The sequence below is a fragment of the Podarcis raffonei genome, chromosome 5, assembly GCF_027172205.1.
Source record: "Podarcis raffonei isolate rPodRaf1 chromosome 5, rPodRaf1.pri, whole genome shotgun sequence".
Classification (NCBI taxonomy): Eukaryota; Metazoa; Chordata; class Lepidosauria; order Squamata; family Lacertidae; genus Podarcis; species Podarcis raffonei.
The window spans coordinates 91887907-91907067 of record NC_070606.1 but is presented as its reverse complement, the minus strand read 5'-3'; the positions used below and the strand labels follow the sequence as shown (position 1 = coordinate 91907067).

The 19161-nt window shown below is 40.9% G+C and overlaps 1 protein-coding gene across 10 annotated transcripts in view; it reads right to left on the bottom strand.

The window, feature by feature from the left end:
* Nucleotides 1–19161, bottom strand: part of LOC128414804 (uncharacterized) — a 470265-nt gene that overhangs the window by 412655 nt on the left and 38449 nt on the right. For all 10 annotated transcript variants that reach the window (XR_008330734.1, XR_008330733.1, XR_008330735.1 and 7 more), the window contains one exon: nucleotides 5967–6019. Coding sequence is in view for 5 of the 10 variants with exons in the window: in XM_053390631.1 (XP_053246606.1) it covers nucleotides 5967–6019 (53 nt within the window). In the remaining 5 variants the exon portion in view is untranslated. The remainder of the gene's footprint in view (nucleotides 1–5966; nucleotides 6020–19161) is intronic.

The window sequence follows — 19161 nt, the reverse complement described above, 5'->3', positions numbered from 1 at the left end:
TGTTTTCTGCTGCTCCAGAGAAGCGGACACGGAGCAATGGATCCAAACTACAAGAAAGAAGATTCCACCTAAACATTAGGAAGAACTTCCTGACAGTAAGAGCTGTTCGACAGTGGAATTTGCTGCCAAGGAGTGTGGTGGAGTCTTCTTCTTTGGAGGTCTTTAAGCAGAGGCTTGACAACCATATGTCAGGAGTGCTCTGATGGTGTTTCCTGCTTGGCAGGGGGTTGGACTCGATGGCCCTTGTGGTCTCTTCCAACTCTATGATTCTATGAATCTGGCAAGATACATCTTGAACCTTCTTGGAAATGCTCTCCCCACACTGAATCCTACTAACACTTGGTCTAGGTCATAGGAGCCAACTCCTGGGGGCCAAGGTCCCTTTGCACACACACCCCAAAAATATTTGAGGGTGCTGCCCCCCCCAAAATAAATTGCCATTGCCATTCAAATGGTGTGGGTGTGCCATGTCATGTGATCAATTACGCAGGGCGGGGCTTATAGCCCCCCCCCATATTTTATTCAAGTTGCCATCCCTGGTCCGGGTTTAGTTCAGTTGTGTATGGCCGAATGCTGAAATACTGAACTGAAGGAGACAGGGAGGTTTGCGGGCTTCCTGCCTGGGCAGTCTTAAACTGGTCTCAAACCGCAGCAAGATAATTCAGTACAAGATGCCATAAGAAGTGGCCAAGAGCTAGATTTTTTTGTAAACTGCTTAGAATTTCTACTTAAAATGAAGCAGTATATCAATTTGGTTAAGGAAGAAAAGCTTAAAGCCTGAGGTTAAGGCAGGCTTCCTTAAAGCCAGGTCGAACCAGGACTAGGGCTTGGGATTTGCACTGGCACACATAAACTAACAACAACATGTCTAGTTCCTCTGGACATGTGCAAAATTGTTCCTTCCGCTCAACACACACTAGGCAAGCAGACAGAACCGGAGTGAGGGCCTCCCTTCTACCACTCTCCTCCACAACTTGAATGGTTTCTATTCCTCCAGCTACTATTTTTTTTTCCCATTTAAGTCATTTTTATACTACTCTTCAGCCAAAAAAGGCTCCCAGCGTGGCTTACAAATGTCAGGGATACAACAGTTCTTGCCCTCTAGCTTACAATCTAAAAGATACAACACTTAAGGGAGAGGGATTGGGAAAATGATTTCTTATCTGAGCTTAACACAAAAGTATGGTGTCTTTATACCTTCTAATATGACATTTCTACAAGGAAAACATGTCTTTGGAAGAAGTGGGATGTAGCCTTAAATATTATTATACACAGATCAATGAATACAGGTGTGTGTGATTGTCGTACATGCTGATATACATGCATGGTGCACAACACTTTAGATATGGAAGAGTATAGCAAAGTCTGACAATCTTTTTGGGTGGGCATATTTTCAAATATGGGGAATTGTCATACACACATTCCTACCACTTTCTCTCCAAAAGACCCTACTCAGGCAAAATCCTGCCTTTCCCAAAATAAAAAACCATCCAGGAAATATTCCCACCCACCCACAAAAATCCACCTAACTCTTCATGAACTCTACACAAATATATCCAAGCAACATCACACATCACTACCCTCACAAATTAAAACAGATAACCCCTCAATGCTCCCAACTATTCCCCCCATGCTTACCAGGTGGTAGTGAGTCCCTGCTCCCCTTCATTTTCTTTTGAAAACAAAACAGTGGTTTCACTGGGCATGCTAGAAAGCAAAGCACCAGTTCCAGCTACCCCTACTCTCTTCCCTTCCTGTTGCTTCTGGACCAAAGTGAGCCCAGAAGCATTCTAGAGAGAAGGCAGTAAAATGGGTTGAAGCTAGAGCACATTACCCCTCTGCCATCGCAAATCAGAAGACACAGAAGGCCCATTTTTGGCACAGAAACTCCTTTGGTTACATTGTATGATGACCTCTGTCGTTAATTCTCCTTGACCTCTCAGTAGGGTTGCCATATTTTGGAGAGCAAAAAAAGAGGACGCTATGACAGCCATAGACATATTCAAAGCAAATAACTGCAATTTGTCTCAAATTTTACCCCTGAAAAAGAGGACGTGTCCTGGAAAGAGAGGAGACATGGCAATCCTATAAAGTGGCATTCAATACAGGATCCTTCTGGGGGAGTGTCCGAGTTAGGGGTGGTTGCATAATGTTGTGCTGGTTCTGGTCCTACTTGTATGATCATTTCTGAAGGGTGGTATTTGGGGAGTGCTCTTCAGCCCTGTGGAGCCTTCAGTGTAGTGTTCCTCAGGGTTCAATTGTATCCTCCACGCTGTTTAACATCTACATGAGAATGCTGAGTGGGGTTATCTGGAGTTTTAGAGTACATTGTCAGCAATCTGCTGATGACACACAGCTCTGCTTCTCCTTTACATCTGCAGGTATTGCAGTGGACATGCTGGACCATTGTCTTGCCTCGGTAATGTACTGGATAGGAACCATTAAACGGATGCTCAATCCAGATAAACCAGGCACTGCTAGTGGGTGGTTCTCTAGACTAGATGGATGGGAGGTTGCCTGCTCTTAATGAAGTTACACTCCTGATCCTGAAAGAGCAGGTACACAATCTGGGGGTACTTCCAACTTGGGAGGTTAGGGGTGAGCAGTGAGCTGTCCAGGTTTGCTGATGACACCACATGGTTGCAAAGAACTCCAAAAGGATTGCTACAAACTGGGTGAACAGGCAGCATTACAGTAAATGCAATTCAGTGTGAACAAGTGGAAAGTAATACATGTTGGGGCAAAAAAATCTTACATATATGGGGTGTGAACTGAAGGGAATTGATCAACTTTTAGAGATCTCAAGCAGGGAGCTCTTGAAGGGGGGAATTAGAGTAACAACACTAGCACAGCATTAACAAGGGATCCCCAAAAGACAAGGGGACAGTGATTTATCAGTGACAACTACCATAAAATGAAGACAACAAAACAATGCAGTGAAGAATACTCCTGTTCAGGATTCTCCTCCCCCTTGCTTCTGGTTTTCCACATACACACACATACCCAACTGTCAGTCAACATCTTGTGCTCACTGAGCCTGATGAGTCTTCATTGGGTTATTTTGGGTCCGTCCACCCCACTCCCCAGTAGGGTTATTTTTCCTAAATATATTTTGTTTTTCTATAAAGACTGGAATTCTCCCTTGCCAGCTGATGCCTCTCATTTGAGCTTAGGTAGTACCATTTTGGTGATGTAAGAAATAGGCACTTGGATAATAAGTTCATTATCAGTAAATAGGATTATGTACATGGAGCTACATACTGTGCACTGAAGTTGGCAGATGAAGCTGTCTTATTAGGGCCCCTGCCATCGGACATGTTTGGGGACTGCAAGATTTAGCACCTTTTTAGTGATGATTATGGTGATCTTATTATTTATAGCCCGCCCATCTGACTGGGTTGCTCTGAGCAGATTCCAACACACATAAAAACATAATAAAAACATCCCAATAAAGGGCTGCCTTCAGATGTCTTCTAAAAGTTGTGTAGTTCTTTATCTCCTTGATGTCTGGTGGGAGGGTGTTTCACAGGGAGGGCGTCACTACCAAGAATGCCCTCTGGTTCCCTGTTATGGCACCCCTGTTATGGAACCCACTGACTACAAAGGTTCACTTGGCATCTTCCATACTGGCTTACAAATGGCAGATGGAAGCCTATAAATTAAAAATACTTTAAACTCTTTTTTTAATGGATGGGTAGTGGTAGAAGTGGTCTTATATGCCTTCTTCTTCTTTTTGTTGGTGTTAATGTTGCTAGGTATATGTAATTTTATGCTTGGAGCTTTATTATACATTATTGTAATTTTTTGTAAACCACTCTGAGAACATAATTTCAATAAATAAATAAATGGATAAAGAACATAAATCTGTTTTTATATTGTTCCGTGGCTAGTGAGCCAAGGGATATGCCAGCTGATCCCAGGCAAGTTTCCATATAAAGCTCAACTGCAGCTTTAGTATACATGTGACTGGGGTACAATTATGGTGTTTATAGGTTGAGGGTTGCAATTAGGTAGTTCCAGTTAAGCCCTGAACATAGCAAATCTTCTTGCTTAAGGAGCCATTTTCCAGTGGTTCACTTAGCTAGTTCACACTGAAGAAAACTTACTCCTTAACTCCACCATGCTGAGCAGCAATCCCAGCACAACTGAAAATTTGGGCTGCCCCGATCCCATTAGCCCCAAACATCTCCAAGAAATCTCTGAAAAGGGAAGCCCTAAGAGGTTGATGAGTTATATGCTGGCTACAGGTATGGTCCAGAGACATTTTATTGCACCTTTCCCTACAATATTTTTTCCATAATTTTATTTTTTACATTTTCATTACCTGTCTGTTTTCAGATGGTTGGCTCTCCTTACCCTGCGCCTTCTATTAACCTGACCCTTGAGGGAGCACCCAGCCTTGAAATGCCTTCCTTCCTTCCTTCCTTCCTTCCTTCCTTCCTTCCTTCCTTCCCCTCTCTCTCTCTCTCTCTCTCTCTCTCTCTCTCTCTCTCTCCCCCTCTCTCTCCCTCCCCTGGTACTCTGAAGTCAATCCTTTCTCGCTGCTGCTCTGAATACAGAGAATCAGTGGGCCTTGTACATCTTTAATAGTTCAGTAGAAGAGAGAAGTTTAGCAGATGCAGCTTTTTTCACCCTTGTCTCACAAACTGTACCTACTAAAATTCCCTATTTTACAACAGTTAAAAATACAGTATCGCCCTAAGCTTAGACTTTGCTTACCTGATCAACCCCACCAGTGGGAATGCTCCTGCCTAGCTCTTTACGATATAGACTATATTTGTTACAACAGATTATAAGCATTCATACATCCCCACACAGTTGCATCAACCGTAGAACTGGTAATTCAATCAACTTTCCTCCAAACCTGATAGCACAAAACAAAACTAACAAATGAGTCGGTATGAGAAGCAAGCAAACATGTGATTTAATACATGCAGCTGAAAGGAAATCTTTTAAAAATATGTCACATTTGCTATTTGATAAGTCAGTCATTAGGAGGCAGCAGACAGCTCAAAATGTTTTCAAGAATGAAACTGCCTTCCCTGTTAATCTGATTGGATTGGAGATGAAGGGGCAAGCAGTTAAAACAGATTCTGGTGTTTACCACCCTTTAGGGAAGACCTAAAAGTACTATATATGGTTTACCTAAGGCATTATCAAAACAAAGATCCCATGAATGGCATCCGTACAAAGAGTCTGATACTAAATACTCTGTTAAGACATGAAACCCACTGAGACTTAACTTGCATATATTCAGTTTCAAACTAGGGTGCCAAATGTGATATGATATTATTCTGTTCATGTATGCACACCACTACTGCCAACCAAAATAGTGGAAGGACACTGCCTTTTCTCCCTGGATCCAAAAACAAAGTAAAAACATAGCAAGTTCAAGATAGTAACTCACACTTAAAGCAAATCATTCTAGTTCTCATTTTAAACAGCTATTTCAATTCTCCAAGTTAATGTAAACTCAAGGAAGACTTTTACTAGGCTAGAACATTTAGTTCCTTCCTTTCTCGGCAATGTATAAAGTGAAATAAAGCAAGGATGAATAATACAGTCATCTCCAAAGTTTTAAGCATTACAGTACTGTACTTAAAAGATTTTTGCAGGGAATGCTGTACATTACTATGTATGTACATTGCTATTACATACAGAAACAGAAATCACTAACTTTTAAGTCTCCAGGGCTAGCAATAATTAATTAATCATGGGCTAGAGCTACATGTTATTCTGAACTTTATTATTCTCTACAGATGATTTCCCAATGTGTAGCAGCCACACCTGTCGTTCTTCTCCATAATGATCATTACCAACATGAAACGAATGTACAATTCAAACTTGAAATTATTGTATAACGTAAATATAGCCTCCTGAATCCTGCAATGAATCTTAAGCTTCCTGCCCTAGTTACTCACTAAGACTTAAACATAAATTATTGATAATGGAAAAAATAAACTTACTGTTGTGATGTTCAGACTGTTCTTTGGTTTTGAGTCAGCCACCAGAGAGAAATCTGTTTAATAAAATAGTGAAACATCAACAAATGGGAAAGGAAGTGAAGTCCAGATTCTGGTTAAGTGTTGTTTTTCTTCTGCAACACTTCGTAAGTGAAGCAAATAAACAGATAGATGGCTTTGGAGATGGTCCCGCAACATCCAAGAGATGCAACACCCCTCTTCGACTATAAAGACCGATATGTTGTTGAGCTCTGACAGTCCAAAATGGTGAGGTCAATCAGTCTTGCTTGTTAAGTATGGTGTGTCAAAGAATAGGGCTGAAACTCCAAAATAATATTTAATGCATTTTCCAGATCCAGATTTCTCTCTCTATCTCTCGTCCTTTCTGTCTTTCCATTCATGTTTTTATTGCCACAAAAATGCACATAGGTTTGTTCTTCCAGTGCCCTGGGTAAGGCCTGGCTCTGAAATGCATTTCAGTCTCTCAACACAGACAGCTTTCACTGCATTTAGAGTCCCACCAAGGCCCGGCTTTAAAAGCTACTGATTCTTTTTCCCCCCTTCTTCTTTAGCCTTCCTCACAAAAGAAGGGTATTTTGTAAATTACCAGCTCGTTCAGATCAACAAAAGGTACTTTCATAGAAAGCCCCATTTGATTTTGCTCAAATTTGATTACAAGGATGGAGGAAAAAGGAAAGGAAGTCAAAAAGAAAAACCCCAGATGGCTTTTTTCATTCATCTCAGTGAATGAGCTTTATCTGTGCCTTTTGAAACTGTAGCAATGGAAAAGCATTTCTGTTGGCTTAAAAAAACTTGACAAAAATTATTGGTTTGCCATTTCTCATGTAACTGCCATTGGGAACTGGATGAAAAGACTTTTTTTCATGGGATCGCCTGCTTGGATCAAAATAATGGAGATTAGGTATTTCATTATAAATTACAGTGGGAGATAGAGAGAGGCTGTCATATTAATAGCAACCTGCTCGTGGTCTTCAGTGGTAGCTATTCTCCTAAACAAAGGACCAAGGGGGTTGTCTATTGAACTTGTGCTTTAAGGCCCGATCAATTTTCTATCATCAAGGCAAAAGGTGAGATGACGAACAAAAGAATTCACACATGAGTGACCTCATGAGCTGAGAGATAAAACAGCTTAAAGAAACAAAACACATCCTGAAATTATGGGTGATAAACTGTATAAAAGGAGAAAAAGGAAGAAAAAAGAGAGGGGGGTGGTGGTATGAGTGTTGGTCTATAATTCTTTCTTTTCTTAAGCATATGGACACATTAAAAGCTACTTGTTTTCAGGCACAGTATAATTGCAGCATTTGTTTTGCAAGGCTGTGCCTTGAATCTTGCTATGTACTCCTTCCCCAACAGGGTTCCAGTAATTTCATTCATGAGTAAGCATGCTATTGTGTTTAATGCAGAATGCCCAACAGCCATACACATAGATATGCCCACACAAAGGATTACCATTGACGACAACAACATCAGCAACAGCATACAAACAGAAAGACTGCACAGGACAGGCACTGCATTGAACAATCGTGATACTGCAGGCTGGGCCATATACATGGTGAAAATATTCTTACTAAACGAAGGACCACTTCTATGCTGCTTCACAGATATGTGGTTATATTCCCTGGAGCCACATCTTCCCAATAGAAGTATACTTTTATTGCAAATATCGCTAGTTGAATTAAAGGATAGCATGCCCGGGAAACATATCTTCCTGAGAGCCTAATAAATTGCTGCCAGTTTGGGTGATTAGCAGTGGATAAATGAACCAGTGGTCTGATTCAGTACTGTGGAATAGATCAGACTAGCTAGACAACCAGGAGCCACCAAACAAGAGTCATGGGCTCCTCTCTTAATGGCGCATTATCCTGATATTTGGCTGTGAAAGTCATGTGAAGTGTTTAGTACCATGCCTAAGATAACAGAATGAAATGCAGAGGTGGTAAGTGTGTCCCCAGAGCGCCCTCACTCAGCTTCATCTCTGAAGGTGCTTTAATACTAAGAAGTAAGAAACTGAGCACAAAAGATTCGAACAAATCTATATAGTGTGACTGTACCTGGCAGTTCGAAAGCACATCAAAGTGCAAGTAGAAAAATAGGTACCGCTCCCGCGGGAAGGTAAATGGCATTTCTGTGCGCTGCTCTGGTTCGCCAGAAGTGGCTTAGTCATGCTGGCCACATGACCCGGAAACTGTACGCCAGCTCCCTCGGCCAATAAAGCGAGATGAGCACCGCAACCCCAGAGTCGGCCACGACTGGACCTAATGGTCAGGGGTCCCTTTACCTTTTACCAGTCAAAGAAAGGATATCCAATGACAATGGTTCTTCCTTCAGCTGAACGAGCACCTAATGGAAATCAAACGCAGTACTATATTTAATGCCCCCACCAGCACCTCCTGTTAGGCAATCCTTGAAAAAGATCTCACTCAACTTCTATTTGATGCCACCATGAATGCAAGGCACTAGGAGAAAATTTGAACTGCACTCCAGAAAGTGCTCTGGCAGGACTGAAATGGATAAGAGCCAATAAACAGAAGCTCAATCTAGGCAAAATTAAGATGCTTCTAGCCTGTGGTCCATCCACTCAGGTTAGTGGTATTTCTCCTGTTTTGGAGGTTGCATTCCTCTTAAACCTTAAAGTTAGGGACTAAAGGGACAGATCTGCAATTCAGAGATGCTCCTTGATTTGCCCTTGTCATTTGAAGTACTGTAATAGATTGATCCTTTAGCACAGAGCAACTTTTACCTCTGTCAAAGGTGATCTGCCCAAGACAGCAGCTCACTCACCCTCATCCTTGTCTAACTGCAACACAACAGCCCTGTAGTGCTGCCAGTAGGTATTACTCTCTGGTAGTTGCTGGCATCACCCTCCCTCTTACTCTTGCAGCCCAGATGGAAGAGGACCTGGGATACACCAAAGCAATCACTTTTTAAAAGCCTCCAAGCCAGGACATCCAGCACTCCTCGGTTCAACCTACACACAAATTGCTGGGGAAAGCAGGATTAGCTTCCAGCTGCCTTATCCTAGTCCAAGATCAAAGCAGCTTGCTCGTTTCCATGGCAGACCCCACTAAACCTCCTAAAACCAAGGAACTCTGAAACCAACACATCCTGCATTTACTAGACTGTTCCCTTATATGTTACCAAGAGTGCAAAGGCAGCCCACACTCCCTGAGTCTCTCTCTGCTCTCAGAAGAATGTGCTGACCTCTTACAATCCTGTCCCTAAACTTACTGTATTCTGAAATAGCATTGCCATACATCCTCTTTTTCCAGGACACATCCTCTTTTTCAGGGGTAAAAATTCTGTCCAGGCAGATTTTTTTGAATTTGCCAAAATGCCCAGGGGTGTGAGAGCAGGCTACTTTTTATGTTGCATATACAGTACTAGACAACCAAGTCTGAAACATATATGTATACCGTGTGAGTTTTGTTTTTGTATATTTTGAAGGGGCATTGTAGAATGTGCCCACTTCTGCTCCTGAACCACCTCCCCCACCCCGCTCCAGGCACAAGCACATGTGTCCTCTTTTTTGCTCTTAAAAATATGGCAACCCTATTCTGATACTTTATTAAAAATAAAAGGTAGAAGAAAAGAAGGCAGAAGTTCAAAACAGACTACAAAATAAATCAGATCACTGTGGCTCTAAAACTGGACCAATCCAAGCCTATTCATTACAATATAACAATTCTAATTTACTTACAAGTTCAGCTTCATTAAAAGATCCCTCATGGTGGGAGGGAACACATATGCAGGGCAGCTCAGCTTTTTAAAGTCCATCTTCCCTCTCCTGGGAGGAGTCATCCCAGGCTCTTTCTTACCAAGAAAATCCAGTCAGCTGTGCAAGTCCCTCACGTCCCTCAGGTAGACATCTTCTTCATTCCATTTGAAGAGAATGGGAGGAAGATATGTGACAGCTTGACCTAGAGGAATGGTGGGGCAGATCTGGGCCTTTCTTCACATTACCGACATAGGTAGATAGCCTATCCTCAGTTATCCATGCTTTGACTACTGTAATGTGTTCTATTTGGGTTGCCTTTGAAGACTTCAACAACTGTAGTTAGCTCAGGATACAACTGCCAGATTGCTAACAAGGGCTTGGCATTATGGTCATGTTATACCAACTGTATTATTCATCACACTAGCTCCTAGTTCATTTCTGGCCTTGAGTCAAAAGTCTAGCTTATATTAATATTCTTAATTAAATTTATATACTGCCCTTCATCCAAGGATCACAGGGCGGTTTACTGTATATAAACACAAAAATATAAACACAAAAATACATAACATAGTAACAAACAAAAACCACTACCTCCACCCAGTTTAAAAGGCCATAGATTGTTTAATTAGCCAAAGGCCTGTGAGAAAAGGAAAGTTTTTGCCTGGTGTCTAGGTAAAAAAGGTAAAGGACCTCTGAATGGTTAAGTTCAGTCAAAGGAGACTATGGGATGTGGTCAGATCTTGCTTCAGGCCGAGGGAGCTGGCATTTGTCCACAGACAGCTTTCCAGGTCTGTGGCTAGCATGACTAAACAGTTTCTGGCACAACGGAACACCATGATGGAAGCCAGAGCGCATGAAAACACCATTTACCTTCCCATCACAGTGGTACTTATTTATCTACTTGCACTGGTGTGCTTTCGAACTGCTAGGTTGGCAGAAGCTTGGACAGAGCAACAGGAGCTCACCCTGGTGTGGGGATTTGAACTGCCAACCTTCTGGTCAGCAAGCCCAAGAGGCTCAGTGGTTTAGACCACAGTGCCACCAGCGTCCCTTTACCTGGTGTCTAGAGATGTATATCAAAGATGCCAGGTAAGCTTCCCTGGGGAGAGCATTCCTAAAATGAGGAGCCATCACAGAAAAGACCCGTTCTCATGATGCCACCCTCCAGATCTCTCGTGCAGAAGGCACACAAAGATGGGCCTCAGTTGATGACTATAGGATCCAGGTCTGTTCATAAGGAGAGAGGCATTCTTGCAATATTGTGGTCCTGGGTCATTTAAGGTTTTATAGGTCAAAACCATCACTTTGAATTGGACCTGGAAACTAATTGTCAGCCAGTGCAATCAGGCTAGGATTGGCGTTTTATGCTCAGTCTTGCCCCGGTGAGCAACCTGGCCACTGAATTCTGCACCAGCTGAAATTCTGAACCATCTCCAGAGGCAGTCCCACATTGCAGACAACAGAGGTTAAGCTATCCCTGTCAAGCTAGGCGCACAGCTGGGCCACCAGCCAAAGCTGATGGAAGGCACTCCATGCCATCAAGACCATCTGAGCCTGAAGTGACAGCAAAAGATCCAGGAGTATCCTCCAAGCAGTGTACGCACTCCTTCAGAGGGCACATAATCCCATCAAGGGCAGGCAACCTCTCATCCATCCTGTCTAGGGAACAATCCACTAACAGTGCCTCAGTCTTATCTGGATTGAGTTTCAGTTTATTGGCTCTCATCCAGTCCATTACTGAGGCAAAACAATGATCCAGCACATCCACTGCTGCACCTACAGGTGTAAAGGAGAAGTAGAACTCCAAAACTCCAGATGACTCCACTCAGCAGTTTCATGTAGATGTTAAACAGCATGGGGGACAAAATCAAACCCTGGGGAACCTCATATTGAAGACTTCATGGTTATTTCTGCCTGAATGTAGAACCTTACATTTGTCCCTACTGAAATTCATTTTGTTAGTTTTGGCCCAGTTCTCCGATCTGTTAAGGTCATCTTGAATCCTGATTCTGTCTTCTGCAGTATTAGCTACCCCTCCCAGTTTTATTTTGTTTAATTGTATTTCCACTTGTAAAGCTGCACTGGAAATCCATTATGAAAGGTGAAGCAAAAGTATTATTATTATTATTATTATTATTAGTATTATTATTATTATTATCAGCAGCAGCAGCAGCAGCTTTCCAGGATTCCGAATTTTGCTTTGTCATCTCCCAAGTCCCTCTCCTTCCATACTCAAATCACATGGGTTCTGAAATTAAATTTTATCACTTTATTTGACTACAGAGATTGCCATTGTGTTTTTTTAAAACAAAAACTAAAACTAAAATTGCTGGAAAAAGTACTGAAAAATTTGATGAGAGAATGTGTCACTTAAATAGGAAGAAATGAAACATTTCGCTTCAACTGAGCTAATATGCTCCTTTATGCATAGTATAAAAAAGTGTTTCATGCAACTGAAGTACTCTTAAATCTACATTATCCTCATTTATGTGTATTATCCTAATCCTGGCAAGGGATGATGAACACTTTAAGAACAGTAGCACTCAGTTTCTAATAGAAAAATAAAGCCTCTTTATCATCAGATAGAGACAGGAAGGATCCCACAACTACAATTATCCAAAGAAATCCAAAGACATCTTTAAAGTTTATTTCAGCATAACATATTGATTCAAAATTTCCCTTGCAATGTAAACCTAGGCCACATCTCCATTACTTATTATATTCTTGAAGACATACAACTGTGTAAAAGTGGTAAGAGAAACCAGTATATATTTGCCTAAGGAAGGGGAACAGGGAGCAGTTGTTTGGGATTCAACAGAGGTAAGCACCTCAATACTATTCCCAAGTTTATCCACAAGCCTATTCTGACATACAGCAACTCATACTTCGTCTTTTTTTGCATCTGCCATCAACATGTTTTACATATGCTACTTAAAAAAATGTAATTATGTTAAGTGCTTAACATTACTATTTAAAGCACAGGTGGACAATGATCCCTGACCAATTTCTAGCAAACCTAGTAATGTCTACTGGTTTTAGTATTTCTATTGTGTTTGTAAGTTGCTTTAAGTCATTTCTGAGTAAAGTGACTAATTAATAAAGAATATGAATAGTTTCAGGGGTCCATTATTTGGTAGTAGTGGAGCCAATCTCACACTCTATTTTTTAATTTTTCAAAGCTCTGCAGTTTTATTCTGTCTCCATCTTGTTCCAGAATTTCCCAATATTTCGGCCAGTTAAGAGATTCTTTAGTTGTTAACAGCAGCCAGCAGAGTACAGTAGTGTTGAAGAGCCAACCTCCCAACACCAGTGTCACAGTCACTTATTGGAACAGGGCAGGGCAGCAGCGAAGTTGAGGCTGTACTTAAAATAAAATAAAATGATTAAAACTAGTAAGTTTTGTAACTGGAGTGCCTTTATCAAGAACTCTCTTGATACATGTTGCAACTCTCTTGGGCTGCAACATATTAATTCCCTGGCAATTGCAGCCCAATCAAGGAAACATATCCATTAAATCTTAATATCTAGACAAGTAAGTAAGAGGCTGCTCCATCAAACAGCCAAGTCATAAGCCACATAGAGATTTGTATGTCAACATGCACCTTGAACATGGTTCAGCAGAATATTGACAGTCTGTGCAATTCCTTCAGAACTGGTGTAATATCTTCCGGGTAGGCTGTCTCACTTAAAAGTGTAGCTGCAGCATTTGGTACGAGCTGAAGCTTCCAAGCCAACCTCAATGCAGTACCATGTAGAATGCATTGCAATAATCTAACCTTGAAAATACTGATGTAAGGGTCACTGTGGTCTGGTTATCCCTACAGTATATGGAATATCAGCCAGATGTGGGAAAAGGCACCCCTCGCTTTAATGCCACTTGTGCCTCATTGACAGTGATGGATCTTGGAGCACCTCCACACCAGAGGCGCCAGCTTCTCCAGAGGATGAGAGGGGGCAATGCGATGTTACACAACGTCCTCTGAATATTGTGAGGGGCTAGAACTGCCTCACCCTCAACTCCTAGGAGTTTGTGCCAATGCTGCACACTATACACTTGCTTCTTCAAAGAAAGTGCAACCCTGCCCAGAGCAGGCAACTTCTCTAATTCCCAGACAAAGGAATCACCCATCCACAGTGCTTCCATTCTGTCAGGATTCATCTTCAACTTACTGGCCCTCATCCAGCCCACCACTGCATCTAGACAACAGTCCAGGACCTTCACAGCCTCTTCTGACTCAGGGCAGAGGTTGAGAGGGCGTGTAGTTGAAGCATCATGTCCACATCCTCAGGCCTCAGAAACTAAAATTGGTCCCACAAAACTGGACCAGACAAAAGTTAAGGAACTTCTGCTGTTTGACAGAGGCTCACAGCTGAGTGAACATTCACGCCTATTCTTCTATACATGAGCTTCCATTCTGTTTTCCAGACACAATTCAAAATGCTGATTGATTTTAATTTAAAAACCTTTGCATCAGAGATGGGGAACCTCAGGCTCAGGGGCCACAAGCAGCCCACCAGGCCTGTCTAGATGACCCTTGGGGCTCTCCCCTGGCCATACACCTCTCATGTCAAACCCCCATCCTTGCACAGCCTTGCACCCTCCCTTGAGTGCGTTTGCCTGGCTGCGTCCTTCATGCTTGCCTGGAGGGAGGATAGTGAGGGCCATGTGAGTGGGCAGAAATTAGCCTATTGTAAAAGTTAAAATTCTCATTTCTTGTTCTGCCCACTTTTGCCTTTGTCCCAATCCACCAATGGCGTGTGGCCGCTGAAAGGTTTCTCAGAAGGGAGGGTGGCCCTCCAACTGAAAAAAAATGTTCCTTGCCCCTGCTCCTTAATGTGTGTATTATCATCTGGCACATGGTCCCTTTAAGAGAAACAGTTATAACCCAAGAGACCAGCTCCTGGAAAGCTCCCTCAAATTTAGAGGGAGGCCTGTTGCTTGCGCTAGTAACTTGCATTGATATGAAATGAGATAATCTGGTTTTTTAGCTTATTGTTGATTTTAATTATTTCTGAATGTTTTAAATAATTCAGTTTGTTTCAGTTTGTTTGCTTGTTTGTTTTGTGTACCGCCCTTCATCTGAAATCTCAGGGCAGTTCATAGCATAAAAATACAATAATAATTGTTTTTAAGAAGTTTTTTTTTACTGAAAATGTTATTGTTTTATTCTTTCTGTAATCAAACAGGATATAAATTTTGTGAAATAAACAAACAAATACCAATCACAAACCCCTGAAAAGCATACTATAGAAACTTAGCATCTGCTCCACCAAAACATCAATGCATGATCCTAAAACTGCAACAATACAATTTAAAAGTAACATACGAGTCCACGAAAGACATCCCCATCCCTGGTCTGCTCTCATGCAACTGTGTAGGACAAAATGCCAAAGAACAGGAAGACTTATAAGAGCAGGTGCACATGACACTACAACACCTCCCTGCAACAAACAAACTGTAAGAAATCAGGCAGAAAACAGAAAGAAAAGATGTAACGTCTGTCCAAACAGAATCTGTATGTGCAGAATGGCCTACACACAGGCATCAAGTTCCATTGGCCATAAGAGATTTCTGCAATAAGGTCAGACTTTGAAAGTGGGGAGGACAGTGATCCCAAAGATAATGTATCCAGAGATGGCAACTTTGGATGGTATTGTGCAAGAGAAGGGCAAGAGATACTCTCTACTGGCCTGGCATGAAACAGTAGCAGTTGTGCAAAACACCTAAAACAGAATTGAAAAGATAAACATGATAACTAGGGGCTTACCCAGCAGAGCCTGGCAGCAACTGTCTACAGATCTGCCAAGACATGCTCTATTGTTTGGAACTAGGATACCTGAACAATAAAGTGATCCATGTGTACCTCTCCAGCAGCAAAGACTGTTGCAAGCTCTTCTGAGGATATCCCATTAGGACATTTAGGAATGCAGGTAGAGAACTATCAGAGAGAGGGCATTTTGGGGGGAGGGGGAGGGGTTGTACCAACCGTGGAGCTCCCTCCAGTGAGAAATCCACCCAGCACATTCTTAATATTTGTTTTAGTGCCACTGGAATGCTAGTCTATTTATAGGGCCTTTTGGTGTTTATCTTAAGTTTTTGTTCTGTGTTCTTGATGTTTTACCTGATGCCTTCTCTGGTTTGGCTGTTAGAACTGTTTTAAACTAGTAATTTATTTTATCTACAATCTAGAGTAATGTTGGTGTGACTAATTTTTTTACAAAAAAATAGCTGTTTTAGCAACCTTGAATAAGGTATACATTTTGTTATGACTAAACAACAACAACAATAATAATTGGGTTCAGCAAATTATTAGAAGCAAATTATTTGAGAAGGCAAAAATTTTACAGTATTCTCATACCACTGTTATTTATCTTTTAGCTGGGGACCAGTGTCTCAACATGGTGATCACTGCAATACTAATAGGCTCTGATTGAAGATCTGCTGTATCTCTAGCCATTGGTAATGCACACAACTGCCTGCCATGAATTTGTTTCACAAATGGTTAATTCATGTTTCTAAAATAGTTGCTCTGAAATCCTTATACATCCCCAAATAGCTTAGCACAAAACAAGTGAGTAGGCATTTCCATATATTAAAAATCAATATAAATATGATATTGTTTATATTATACAATTCCATGTTTCATGTGGACTGCTCTGTTACAGTGAAATATTGTTGCAGTCTGGCAACTCCAGCCCTAAATTGCCATGACAACACAAACGTATAATTACATATTTCTATATATAAATGCACTGAATGTTAACTAATGAAAGAGAATGGAACTTATTCTAAATTTGCAGTGGAAGGCAATAGGTAGTATTGGAGAGATTTTAAGAATCATGCTTTCATTTGAAGCAAAAAGTAATTACTAAAATAGCAATAAAATACTTTTTGTAATAACTTGATATGGAGTCCAATCCTTAGCATGATTACTCAGTCAAAAGTCTCACTGTGTTTTATGTCACCTACTCCCATGTAAGTGTGCACAGGATTACAGCCTCCAACATTATAGCTACAGTGGTACCTCGGGTTAAGTACTTAATTCGTTCTGGAGGTCCGTACTTAACCTGAAACTGTTCTTAACCTGAAGCACCACTTTAGCTAATGGGGCCTCCTGCTGCCATTGCGCCGCCGGAGCACGATTTTTGTTCTCATCCTGAAGCAAAGTTCTTAACCTGAAGCACTACTTCTGGGTTAGCGGAGTCTGTAACCTGAAGTGTATGTAACCTGAAGCGTATGTAACCCGAGATACCACTGTACTCTGATCTTTCAGCCTTTTAGTTTTATACCACAGCGACTGGAGTCAGGCAGTCAGGTCATGCATCCATAGCAGTGACCAGAGGAGGAATGACCACTGGGGAGAAGTCCAGAGATAAGAAATGCATCCGCAGCAGTACAACTGGACACCTTCATCTGCCCCAGCTGCAACAAAACATTTATCTCCCGTATCGATCTCTACAGCATAGCAGCCGCTGTAACCTTCCAACAGTTTTGAGTTAGACTTCATCCCCAAAGGCACACTCCTCCATTGTCTCCCGAAACAGACAGATGCCAACAACAGCAACATTGTTGCAAACACAATGCACTATAATCTTGTATTATGTTTTTATTGTATTTGTGCAATTTTGAGGGATATCTAAAATTACATTTTTTAAAGTGGTTTATAACAGATACACTTCTTAAGATAAACTTCCTGGGTGCAATCTAAGAAACGTCATTTACCATAAAATCCCATTATAAGCAGTGGAAATTAAGTGCATGGATAAATCATATGCTGCACATTTTGCAGGCAAATTTGAAGGCTATTTTACAGAGTTCCTTGAGGTGGCCACCTTTCATTATCAGCCATTTCCCCACTTCCTGACTGTCACAGAACAATGCTGCATTATGATATAGCATTACTATGAGTGGAATTCTGGAAGAACATGTGTTTTCCATTAAACGAAAGCAAAAATAATCCTTTAATTTTAATCCTGCTATCATCCTACCCTTCTTTTTACAGCAATACAGCAAGAAAACCAGAAGTTGGACTTGGACTTATTAATTAGTAGTAGTAGTAGTAGTAGTAGTAGTAGTAGTAGTAGTATTTAGTATTATTTTTAGTTTTAGTATTATTATTTAAATATCTCTCAGTTACAGTTTACAGTAAAGTCTCGGTGCAACTTCACAATAAAATACAGCATATAAAACAATTTAAAACCAGAGAAAATTTAAATCAGTAACAATACAATATACTTAAAATGCTCAGCCAAAAGCAAATTATTATTATTATTATTATTATTATTATTATTAGTTATTTTTACCCACCCATCTGACTGGAGTTTCCCCAGCCACTCCGGGGAAGTTTCCTGCTTGGCAGGAGGTTGGACTCAATGGCCCTTGTGGTCTCTTCCAACTCTATGATTCTATGATTCTATGAAGTCCTACACACCCCACTAAAATATGAGCACTACCATAGGAGGCAACATTAGTTAACCGAAGGCTTGAGTAAACAGAAAAGTCTTAGCCTGGCATCTAAAACTGATGAAGATGATGCCAGGCATGTCTCACTTTAGAGAGTGTTCCATAGTCAGGGGGGTATCACTGAAAAGGCCCATTCTCATGTGGTACTATGGGGAAATCAAAAAAACCTTTAAATTTTTATCTATTTGACAGAATTACATGAAATGTACACAAAATGTACACATACATTAGCCCCTTCTGAGTCAATAATGTCTCAAATTAGACACAAACTAGCAGAAAATACCCAGCACTGCTCAGGAATTCTAAGAAACAAACAAACAAACAAAAAATGCTCAGATTTATAAATAGATAGATCCTCCGAACTGAATCAGGGAACACTCAAGCAGGATCTAGCCACAAATCACTGTTTAACTGTTTAACTATCAAAGTTTCTTTATCCATTTCAGGTCCTGCCCATAAATATAATGCTTAAACAACTTAAGTTTGGCAGAGATTACTGGGTAAATTCATTCTTAGGGGAAAGAGAGCTCGGTTACGCAGCAAAATATTGTATAACAATGCAACAAGGGAGGTCTGGGAATGCCCCATTCGAACTTGGTGTCTTTGATTCAAGATCCAGGAGGAAAGCCAATAGAATTGGAAGTTTATAAGTTTAGGACATGGCCCTTTCTTACCATTACCTCAACATTAATTCTTAAGGTAGAAAATTCATTTTTATTCAGTGTGTTAAGTGCTTAGTGAAAAATATACAAGAAAGCTGCCCCTGATCTACCTGCTGATTCCACTTGGAAAGCACCCCACGTTTTGTGAAGGCTAGGAACAAGCAGGTCTATATATATTCAGGGATTTTTATGTAAGTGATTCCCCACTACATAAAGAACAGATTTGGCTAAAATTCTCAATGTTAACATGGTATTGGTTTAATTTTAATCAATTGTTTTTCTTTCTGATAAAACCCAGACAAAGAGATGACTGCTTTAAAACTTATGGTCAAT